General features: G+C 43.6%; 1 protein-coding gene across 2 annotated transcripts in view; it reads left to right on the forward strand.

Moving 5' to 3' along the window:
• The window catches only part of LOC143286904 (innexin unc-9-like), a 16,258-nt gene extending 4,116 nt beyond the window's left edge, over positions 1-12,142 (forward strand). For both annotated transcript variants that reach the window (XM_076594836.1, XM_076594837.1), the window contains exons 3-4: positions 1-321; positions 6,579-12,142. The exon at positions 1-321 is cut by the window's left edge and continues 342 nt beyond it. In XM_076594836.1, the coding sequence (XP_076450951.1) occupies positions 1-321; positions 6,579-7,088 (831 nt within the window). In that variant the 3' untranslated portion in view covers positions 7,089-12,142. The remainder of the gene's footprint in view (positions 322-6,578) is intronic.
• The last annotated feature ends 583 nt before the right edge of the window (positions 12,143-12,725 follow it).

Here is a 12,725-nt window from a genome sequence, read left to right on the forward strand (position 1 = left end):
GTGCTGATCGTGGTCCTCTTCAGGCCGCAGCTCGGTGCCGAGAGTCAGGAAGGCAGCAGCAGCAGTGGTAGTGGTAGTGGTAGTGCCAAGGAAGATGGGGGGAAGGGGGCAGGAGAGGAGGACGGGGTGCCGGGAGTGACGGGGGCAGGAGTGGAGGGGTTAGGATTGGGGTTGGGGATGTGGGAGGAGGAGGAGGAGAGCCACGAACGCAGCCCCATCACGGGCTTTCGGCCGCAAGAACGTTTCATATGCGACTTAACAGTGAGAACCATGAAGGATGCGGGGAGGTATTCCTTCCAGTGCACGATGCCCCTGGCTCAGGTATGCGTGCATTCGATTGTTATCGTATCGTGTCGTGTCGTGTCGTATCGTATCGTGTCGTGTCGTGTCGTGTCGTGTCGTGTCGTGTCGTGTCGTGTCGTGTCGTGTCGTGTCGTGTCGTGTCTTGTCGTGCCGTGTCGTGTCGTATTGTATTGTATTGTATTGTATTGTATAGTATCATGTCGTGTCGTGTCGTGTCGTGTCGTGTCGTGCCGTGTCGTGCCGTGCCGTGTCGTGTCGTATTGCATGATATCGTATCGTATCGTATCTCGTCTCGTGTCGTCTCGTGTCGTGTCGTGTCGTGTCGTGTCGTCTCGTGTCGTATCGTGTCGTTTCGTATTGTGTAGTATCGTATTGTATCTTATTGTGTAGTATTGTATTGTATCGTGTTGTGTAGTATTGTATTGTATCGTGTTGTGTATTATTGTGTTGTATCGTATTGTATCGTATCGTATCGCATCGTATCGTATTGTATCGGATCGCATCGTATCGTATGGTATCGTGTTGTATCTTGTTGCATTGTATCATGTTGTATTGTATTGCAACTTAACAGTGAGAAGCATGAAGAATGTGCAGAGGTATTCCTTCCAGTGCACGATGCCCCTGGCTCAGGTATGCGTGCATTCGATTGTTATCGTATCGTATCGTATCGTATCGTGTCGTGTCGTGTCGCTCCGCTGTTCTGAACAGATGGACACAATACTGTCAAGAATTATACAACTATCCCATACAACCAGATGACAGTTTGATTGACAGAGACATAACACCATCAAGGGAACCTTCACCCCTGCCAGTGTTGAGGGAAGAAGTGGAAGAAGCTGTACGCAGTCTACCAGCAGGAAAGTCACCTGGAGCAGACAACATTCCGGCAGAGCTGCTCAAACACGGAGGGAATGAGCTGGTCACAATTGTAACAGCAATCTGTCAAAAGATCTGGGAGACAAAACAGTGGCCCTCAGAATGGACTCGGTCGCTCATCATCCCCATAGCAAAAAAGGGGAATCTCCGCCAATGCCAGAATTACAGGACAATCAGTCTTATTAGCCACACGAGCAAAATCATGCTTCGAGTCATTCTAAACCGACTCAAGAAAGAGGCTGAAGAACACCTGGCAGAGGAACAAGCCGGATTCAGAGCAGGCAGAAGCACAGTAGAACAGATCTTCACCTGCCGATTACTGATGGAAAAACACCTGCAACATCAAAGAGACCTGTTCCACAACTTCATAGACTTCAAGAAAGCCTTTGACAGGGTGTGGCATGATGGACTGTGGCAGGTACTCAGACAGTTTGGCATCGAGGAGGGTCTCACCCAAGTCATTCAGGCGCTGTACAAGACATCCAGCAGCGTAGTCCTCCTCAACAACCAAATCGGAATATACTTTAAGACCACAGTCGGTGTCCGTCAGGGTTGCCTGCTCTCCCCAGTACTATTCAACCTTTTCCTAGAAAACATCATGCGCGAAACCCTCTATGACTTCCACTCTACCATCTCCATAGGAGGAAGAATCATCAACTTGAGATTCGCAGATGACATAGATCTACTAGGAGGCAGCAACAATTAACTACAAGACCTCACCAAGAGACTAGAAGGAAGAGCAGGTGCATACGGAATGGAAGTGAGCACTGAGAAAAGCAAAGTGTTGGTAAACAGCTCAACCAACACCCAAGCTCAAATCTTCATGAACGGACAACAACTTGAAGAAGTGGATGCTTTCAAATATCTCGGCTCCACCCTCACAAACGACGGTCGCTCAACAACTGAAATAAAGATTAGGATAGCGATCGCAACATCAGCAATGGCTAAGCTCAGCAAGATTTGGAAGAGCAGAGAGATCAGCTTTCCAACAAAGATCAAACTGCACCGATCCCTGGTGCTATCCATACTGCTGTATGGATGTGAAAGTTGGACTTTAACAGCAGAGACTACTAGGAAAGTCCAGACGTTTGAGACAAAATGCTTTAGACGACTGCTTGGAATCTCATGGAAGAACAGAAAGACCAATGACTTTGTCAAGAGCCAAATAACTATGCTAGCGGGTCCACTGGAACCACTCTTAGCAGTGGTCAAAAGGAGGAAGCTGTCATGGTTCGGGCATGTGACACGCCACAATTCACTGCAAAAGACAGTTCTACAGGGAACGCTAGAGGGTGGTAGGCGAAGAGGGAGGCAAGCCAAATGCTGGATGGACAACATCAAGGAATGGACCAATATGGATAGCGCTACGCTGATACGACAGGCAGAAGATAGAACCGGATGGCGTCGTCTGACTATGGAATCGTCCCTCATGTCTCCTCTACGCCCATCCCGGGCAGGAGAATGAATGGAATGGAATGGAAATGTATTGTACTGTGCTGTACTGTATGGTACTGTGCAGATTACTCGGTGTGATATTCGGCCTGCTCTCCCCAGGGAGAGCGCGTCGCCACAGTGTAGCACCACACACACACACACACACACACACACACACACACACACACACACATACATATATATGTGTGTGTGTGTGTGGGGGGGGGGGGGTGTATGCTCAAACTTTGATGATAAGGGATGAAAACAACAAAAACCAAACAAACAAACAAAAAACAACAACAACGACAACAACAAGAACAGCAACAACAAAAAACAACAAAAAAACAACAACAACAACAACAAACAAAGAGCAACAACAGCAAAAAAACACAAAAACAAACAAACAACAACAAAAAAAACCCCAGTGACGATCCACTAGTGTTGCTGACTATTCAGGGTGATGGGAATGATGAAAAAGCTAATCAAATCAATCTCTTCAATCCCACCATCTTATTATCATTATTATTATTCATTTATTTATTACTATTTATTTGTTGTTGTTTTTATCAAATGAGTCAGTCCTTTTTAAAAAAACAAAACAAAAACATCTTAAATCAAAAGCATTAAATTAAAAAGTGCTTTCGAAAGGACGTAGAAGAGGACCATGAACAACGATTCCGATATGATGAACAATGTTTCTGGATTCAGTTTTCCTATTTTTCAATGCCATGTTAGGACTGATTTTGCTTTTATTGGCATGTCAAAACAAACAAAAACAAAACAAAACAAAAACAAACAAACACACACACACACACACACAAAAAAAAAAAAAAAAAAAATGAAGAAGAAGAAAAAAAAGAAGAAAAAAAGAAGAAGAATAGATGAAAAATAAAAACCCTTTCGAAATTCTTAGATGTGGTTCTGTGCGTCAGCTGTGTAACTACTTCAGGGAATGATTCTTTAAGATAACAAAGGGGCTCACTCACTCTACACAAGTCACTGTCATGGATGTTATCAGACAGAACTTCATGAGTTAAATCAATATATGCAACTAAGCCGTTGAGTTTTACACAGGGAAGACTCATTAACTGAACCAAAGTTTGATTCTTTTCAATAGTGGCATTGAATCATAAACCAAAGAAGTTAACATTCAAAAGCAAAAAACAAAATGTATGTATGATTGTCAGTCGTGTTCCGCCATGACCATCAGGACATTAGACGAGGTAGCAAGATTCCCGACTATATGGACTGGAATTCGAAAACAGTGGAGATCGTCTTTGCCCAAGTTACATCCCCACTTTCTCGGATGAGAGGAGGGTTTTGGGACAGTCGGCGTAGGGATGGTTCCCAAAGGCCAACTAGCCCCCAAGGCTACAGCACTAAGAGCAAGTGCAGTCTTGCCTCCTAGTTTGAGAGTCATAGTCCTTCACAAATGACTCGGCTGTAAATGACTTCCATTTGCAGCGGAAAAAGCCATTGATCATACAGCTCTCTCTTTGCTGTTGTGTTTTTTGTCAATCTGTGATAAAAGCCGAGCGTTGGATATAGATTAACAAGGCCACTTAACACCCGGGGTGTACCCAGGCCAGTTTATATCCCATGGGCTAAAAAAAACAAACAAACAAACAACAACAAAAAACACACACAAAAAAAAGCACACACACACAAAAAAACAACCGAAAAAGAATAAAGACACACGCACACACACACACACACACACACACACACACACACACACACACACACACACACACACACCCCAACCATTGGGAGCCATCCAAACGCTGACTGTCCCAAAACCTTTGTCGAACGATTTGGATGTAACTTGGGCAAGACATTCTCCACCATCATCGAATTCTAGCCCAGGTAGTTGGGACAACAGTTGCCTCCTGTGCTGCTCTGATGGTCATTGTGGGTCACGACTGACTGTCATACATATCATGGTAACTATTATACATATCATGGTAACTATTGACTGTCATACACATCATGGTAACTACTGACTGTAATACACATCATGGTAACTACTGTCATACATATTGTGGTAACTACTGACTGTCATACACATCATGGTAACAACTGACTGTCATACACACCATGGTAACTACTGTCATACATATCATGGTAACTACTGACTGTCATACATATCATGGTAACTACTGACTGTCATACATATCATGGTAACTATTGACTGTCATACATATCATGGTAACTACTGACTGTCATACATATCATGGTAACTACTGACTGTCATCCACATCATGGTAACTACTGACTGTCATACATATCATGATAACTACTGACTGTCATGCACATCATGGTAACTACTGACTGTCATACACATCATGGTAACTACTGTCATACATATCATGGTAACTACTGACTGTCATACATATCATGGTAACTACTGACTGTCATCCACATCATGGTAACTATTGACTGTCATCCACATCATGGTAACTACTGACTGTCATACATATCATGATAACTACTGACTGTCATGCACATCATGGTAACTACTGACTGTCAAACACATCATGGTAACTACTGTCATACATATTGTGGTAACTACTGACTGTCATACACATCATGGTAACAACTGACTGTCATACACATCATGGTAACTACTGACTGTCATACACATCATGGTAACTACTGTCATACATATCATGGTAACTACTGACTGTCATACATATCATGGTAACTACTGTCATACATATCATGGTAACTACTGACTGTCATACATATCATGGTAACTACTGTCATACATATCATGGTAACTACTGACTGTCATACACATCGTTGTAACTACTGACTGCCATACACATCATGGTAACTATTGACTGCCATACACATCATGGTAACTACTGACTGCCATACACATCATGGTAACTATTGACTGCCATACACATCATGGTAACTACTGACTGCCATACACATCATGGTAACTATTGACTGTCATACACATCGTGGTAACTACTGACTCTCATACACATCATGGTAACTACTGACTGCCATACACATCATGGTAACTACTGACTGTCATCCATATCATGGTAACTACTGACTGTCATACACATCATGGTAACTACTGACTGTCATGCACATCATGGTAACTACTGACTGTCATACATATCATGTTAACTACTGACTGTCATACACATCATGTTAACTACTGACTGTCATACATATCATGTGAACTACTGACTGTCATACATATCATGTTAACTACTGACTGTCATACACATCATGGTAACTACTGACTGTCATACACATCATGGTAACTACTGACTGTCATACATGTCATGGTAACTACTGACTGTCATACATATCATGGTAACTACTGACTGTCATACACATCATGGTAACTACTGACTGTCATACACATCATGGTAACTACTGACTGTCATACATGTCATGGTAACTACTGACTGTCATACATTCATGGTAACTACTGTCATACACATCATGGTAACTACTGACTGTCATACATGTCATGGTAACTACTGACTGTCATACATGTCATGGTAACTACCCTCTGGCATCGTGTAGCATTTGTATTTGTATTTCTTTTTTTATCACAACAGATTTCTCTGTGTGAAATTCGGGCTCCTCTCCCCAGGGAGAGACCGTCGCTATACTACAGCGGCACCCATTTTTTTGTACTCTTTCCTGCGTGCAGTTTTTTATTTGTTTTTCCTATCGAAGTGGACCCCGTTTGTTGCCGTGGGTTCTTTTACGCGCGCTAAGTGCATGCTGCACACGGGACCTCGGTTTATCGTCTCATCCGAATGCCTAGCGCCCAGACCACCACTCAAGGTCTAGTGGAGGGGGAGAAAATATCGAACCAGCGCGCTCAGGTTCTCTTGCTTCCTAGGCGGACGCGTTATCTCTAGGCCATCACTCCACTCAGTCATTACCATAACCCAGAGGTGTTGTTGATGTTTGTTTTCCTGTGACACCAGGTGTACAGCAAGGCCTTCACCTTCCTCTTCTATCTCTTCCTGCTGCTGACGTTGTGCTGTCTCCTGGACATCCTGGTCTCTCTGGGCAGACTTCTCATCCCGGGACTCCGGGACGCCAGCCTCAAGCGGTACCTGGCGGTCGGCGGCGCTGAGGACACGGACCACGGCGAGATGCGACGCTTCCTGGACGGGCTGGGCATGGACGGGCGGCTGCTGGTGGCTGTCACGGGGGATGTCTGTGGGCCCGTGGCCGCCGCCGACCTCACGAACCACCTGTGGATGGTGTTCAAGTCTTCGCATCGTCCAGGGACAGTGGCTATGCCCGGTCCTTCTGCTTCTGTCGCGGGGCCCGTACCTGCCGTTGTGTCCACTGTTCCCCCGGCGCCTCCTGGTGCTGGTGGTGGTGCTGCTGTTCTCCCATCTCCGGCAGGTCCTTCGGGCAACGCTGAGGCCATCCCGCTCCTTCCTATGGGCGGGGAACGGGAGGAGGTGAAAGTGGCTCAGGCTTAACGTGAATGAGTCCACCCACCTTGCACCCCCCCACCGATGATGGCATACAACGGCAGTGTAGACATGATCAAACGATCACTGCCTAATTCCAAGACGAAGGCGTGCTACGCGCCATTGAACATTTCAAAAAATGAAATCTTTGGGAGTTTGCGCATTAAGTCGGAGCCATTTTAACTCTTTCACCGCCAAAGGCAACTTAAGTTGACTAGACTGCAGGCGACTTTACTCGAAAACAAGGGTTATGTTAACAAGACCATTTATCACATTGTAACAAAGCTTGACAGCTGCAGTCAGTTTCCCAGCAATAGAACAATAACTATCCTGACTGAGTTTGAAGTGAACAAGTCCATTAGATTGTTTTGACTTGAACCGAAGCCTGTGACTGAGAGCATCGCATCTAAATTATTTGGCGCTGGGGAGTGTTTTTCACACAGAAACTTAGCGGTGAAGGAGTTAACTCATTCAATATGGCCAGTCCTCTCTTCTCCTCTACACAGACCCATCGGATGTCCAGTGGGTGTCTGAATGACCCAGCCTTTAGCTTCCGTCGTCAGAATTGTGGTATTATTTGTCAACATTCACCTCTTCAGTATAAGAGCCTTCCACTTGCAATATTTTGGTGGTGGTAATTGGGGTGAAATACTGTCAACGTCGTCTCTTTCGCCGTTCGTATGGAGAGAGTTAATGGGCCGATGATACTGGTGGATGGACGAAGTTGTATAATTATTTACTGCTTTGTCTTCATCAGTTCATCGTTTATCAAGTTGTTTTTTTTTCAGTTTCAGTTTTCAGTTTCTCAAGGAGGCGTCACTGCGTTCGGACAAATCCCTATACACTACACCACATCTGCTTGGCAGATGCTTGACAGGAGCATAACCCAACGCGCTTGTCAGGCCTTGAGTGCATGATTATATATTTGTGTACCTATCAGAGTGGATTTCTTTTTACATAATTTTGCCAGAGGACAACACATTCGTTGCCAAGTGCGTGCTGCACACGGGACCTCGGTTCATCGTCTTATCCGAAAGACTAGACGCTCAGTTTGATTTTCCAGTCAAACTTCGGAGAAAGGACGAGAGCGGGATTCGAACCCACACAAGTAACTATTGTAAATGAAACACCACCAGCAACTCTACACACCTTGCCTCTAGAGATATTCTTGCCGACATTGGTTTATAATAGCTTCCCCCCCCCCTTTCTCCACGCCCTCCACACCCCTTCTCCCCTGTATCCTTCTTTCACCCTTCCTAACCTTGCCCTACCATACACCCACCCACCCTTGGTCCTTTAAATTAAAAAACAAAACAAAACAATGATGACAGTATTTGATCCTATGATCTGAGCGCTATCTTCCCATTCAAGTTAATTCTAATTCTGTCTTCTCTTCATGAATATGTCAGAAGCCAAATCAGCGATTTTATTCGTTGCCTCTCTGGTTGGTTGTTGTTATATGGCATTCACCTGGATGTGGCCAAACAGGGAAAGGACAAGTACCAGTGTTTTCGTCCAAAACCAACACCCCCCCAACCTACACTCCATTCGCTCTCTCACACCCCCCACCCCCCACCCCTTGACCCTCCCCCCTTCTCTCCTGTCGCCCCCCCCCCCCCCAAGCCCCCCCTCCAACCCCGTCTCTCTGTCTCTGTCTCTCGGTCTCTCTCTTATGGTATTGTACAATATTTGCTCATCGCACATTGGACCAGTCTGTAGAACATGAAAACCATCGTGACCTAGTATAGTATTCGAATCTTGTAGCTTGTTCAATCTTCATCTTCAATATAACCATTACCATGTTACCATTATTCAGTTAGTTAGTTTTGATAATTCATTTACATTCATACCAAGTAAGCTGTTGCCATCAATAACTTCCCAGTTAAACTACAAGTTCGATTATTGCCATCAGTACCTTCACTGCCCCTTTCATTATCAGACTTAACAAAGATGCTCAACTTTCACCATCATTTGTATATACCAGTTCAGTGCTTTTGATCACCTATAGTCAACTATCACCATGATTTGTATACATGGTCATACCAATTCAGTGTTATTGATCACCTATAGTCAACTATCACCATGATTTGTATACATGGTCATACCAGTTCAGTGTTATTGATCACCTATAGTTAACTATCACCATGATTTGTATACATGGTCATACCAATTCAGTGTTATTGATCACCTATAGTTAACTATCACCATGATTTGTATACATGGTCATACCAATTCAGTGTTATTGATCACCTATAGTCAACTATCACCATGATTTGTATACATGGTCATACCAGTTCAGTGTTATTGATCACCTATAGTCAACTATCACCATGATTTGTATACATGGTCATACCAATTCAGTGTTATTGATCACCTATAGTTAACTATCACCTTGATTTGTATACATGGTCATACCAGTTCAGTGTTATTGATCACCTATAGTCAACTATCACCATGATTTGTATACATGGTCATACCAGTTCAGTGTTATTGATCACCTATAGTCAACTATCACCATGATTTGTATACATGGTCATACCAGTTCAGTGTTATTCATTACCTATAGCTTCATCGCCCTATTTGACCAACGGCAGCAGCAGCAACAGCAACCACATTTATCTGCGTTACTAGTTTCAAAACTGTAACACTTGTATTAATTACAATTTTTATTCCGAACCTCGATTCATCGTCTCACAATGAAAGACTTACACCCATAATCATACCACTAAAGTTATTTGAAATCGTTTGTCAAATACTCAAATGGGAGTGACGGATATCTGATTTCCCATGCTAATTTCATGATGCATTGGTTCCTTTTACACACACACACACACACACACACACACACACACACACACACACACACACACACATATATATATATATATATATATTTTTTTTTTTTCATATATATATTTCTTTTACGTTTGTAGCTGTTTCGCTTCCATTTTAAGAGAAACGTCAGCCACACTCCACGATTAGCTGGTGGGATGATAAAAATAGATGAAGGTTAAAGGTCCCGTTTCCTTTTCCGGCCATCAGGGTAGTGGATTCCCATTCTCTGTGCATTGTTCTCGGCAGAGGAAGGCGGGGCCCAATCCTCATTCTGCCTCCGTTTTGGTTTTCAGTTTCAGTTTCAATTTTTTTTAAGGAGGCACCACTGCGTTTGGGCAAATTCATACACGCTACATCACTTCTGCTAAACAAATGCCTGACCAGCAGCATAACCCAACGCGCTTAGTCAGGCCTTGAGTGCATGTTCGAGTACTTGTGTACTATCAGAGTGGTTTTCTGCTACAGAATTTTGCTAGAGGACAACTGACGCTCTCGTCGCCATGGGTTCTTTTTCAGTGCGCTAAATGCGTGCTGCACACGGGAACTCGGTTTATGACTAGCCGAATGACTAGCCGCATAGTTAGATTTTCCAGTCAAATTTGTGAAAAAGGGCGAGAGCGGGATACGAACCCAGACCCTCACGGACTTTCTGTATTGGCAGATGTGCGTCTTAACCATTCTGCCACCTTCCTCCGTTTTTACCTTTCCTATCTGAAGTCAGGTCCCCATTCACATCTGGGTGGAGTGAGGATAATCGGAATAGAGTGCTTTTCCTAAGATACAACACTATACTGAAACGGGGCCTCGAACCCTGATCACTGGTGAACGCTGGATCACAAGTCCAACGTCTGACCGATTCTACCACGGTGCCTACACCTTGTGGGGTGACGTGCACATACACAATGGTACATGGGTGTCATGAAATTGAGACAGCATGGGCAGGACAGACATCATTCATTTGCATGTGTCGTCAATCGTCACCGTGTGTTGTCAATCGTCACCATGTGTCGTCAATCGTCACCATGTGTCGTCAGTCGTTACCATATGTCTAAAATCGTCACCATGTGTCTAAAATCGTCACCATGTGTCGTCAATCGTCACCATGTGTCGTCAGTCGTTACCATATGTCTAAAATCGTCACCATGTGTCTAAACTCGTCACCATGTGTCGTCAATCGTCACCATGTGTCGTCAGTCGTTACCATGTGTCTAAAATCGTCACCATGTGTCGTCAATCGTCACCATGTGTCGTCAGTCATCACCATGTGTCGTCAATCGTCACCATGTGTCGTCAGTCATCACCATGTGTCGTCAATCTTCACCATGTGTCGCCAGTCATCACCATGTGTCGTCAATCGTCACCATGTGTTGTCAATCGTCACCATGTGTCGTCAGTCGTTACCATGTGTCTAAAATCGTCACCATGTGTCGTCAATCGTCACCATGTGTCGTCAATCGTCACCATGTGTCGTCAGTCGTTACCATGTGTCTAAAATCGTCACCATGTGTCGTCAGTCATCACCATGTGTCGTCAATCGTCACCATGTGTTGTCAATCGTCACCATGTGTCGTCAGTCGTTACCATGTGTCTAAAATCGTCAATACGTGTGACGTCGGTGACAAAAAGAAAATTCCTCCTTCCTCCACATTTGCATGAATTAACTTTCTGCTTCTTCGAATGCTTGACGCTTCTATGGCTGAAGTTCGTGTCTTAATTTATTCATTTAATGCATGTTAATTTGTATCGCTATTTTATGCATATTCGTAAATGCATGTGTCGGTAGAATATGGTATGCCCAGTCACGGATGAAATCATGAGATATTCTGTCCTCTTTTATTATTACAATACTATACATTTTCTGACAAACTATGCGTTTTTTGTAAGTATGTCAGCCTGGATATTTTCAAATGAATGTTTACTTTAAATGTTATGACAATGTGGTGTGGTGCTCTTAATATATGAACCTCGAAAAGCAAAACAAAAAACCCCAAAACAACAACAACAAAAACACACCAAAAAACAAACAAAAAAACTCGAAAAGAATGGGGGAAAATGTTTTGTTTTGTTGTTGTTTTTTAGGTACGCCGAAATATGACAATTTAAAATGATCTTGTTTTACACTCCTGTGGTTGTTATTTCGGACCGGAAGTTTAAATTGGCATGACTTCACTTCCAGTGTATATCAGTAATATACTATGACTTCATTAAAGTCTATAACTTCTGCCTAGTTTCTCTTTGTGTGAGAAGTATTACTCTCTCTCTCTCTCTCTCTCTGAATGTATATACGTGTGTGTGTGTGTGCGTATGTGTGTGTGTGTGTGTGTGAGAGAGAGAAGAAAAAAAAGACGCGGCTGGTTTGATTACAACGAAGAACGTCAATTACCACAACAACCAATCAGATTGTCTGTTCCTGATGGATTCATCACCAGTTGCTTCCCTTCCATCGAGCAGACGACAAAGAAGAGCCGAAGGATCTAAAAAAAAAAAAAAAAAAAAAAATCATTGCACCAGCTAACAACTCACTTCGAAGTTTGACGGGTCATTTTCGGATAATTTTTCAGAGTATGCCTTTTGAAAAGACACGTAAGTAGACTAATCCACACGAGAAAGCATCAATCATCACTCAGGCGGTGTGTTATCCTCATTCAAGTTCGGCCGGTCAGTACTGACTGACTTCGGAGTTCTGTTGATCATTTTGTTTAAATTTGACGGACAATGGCATTTGGGTGGGGGGGATCCACCCATGGTTTAACATAAACTGCATTAATTTTGTCTGGGTTTATTATACCTCCGACTCAGCATTAAAGTTAA

The sequence above is a fragment of the Babylonia areolata genome, chromosome 10, assembly GCF_041734735.1.
Source record: "Babylonia areolata isolate BAREFJ2019XMU chromosome 10, ASM4173473v1, whole genome shotgun sequence".
Classification (NCBI taxonomy): Eukaryota; Metazoa; Mollusca; class Gastropoda; order Neogastropoda; family Buccinidae; genus Babylonia; species Babylonia areolata.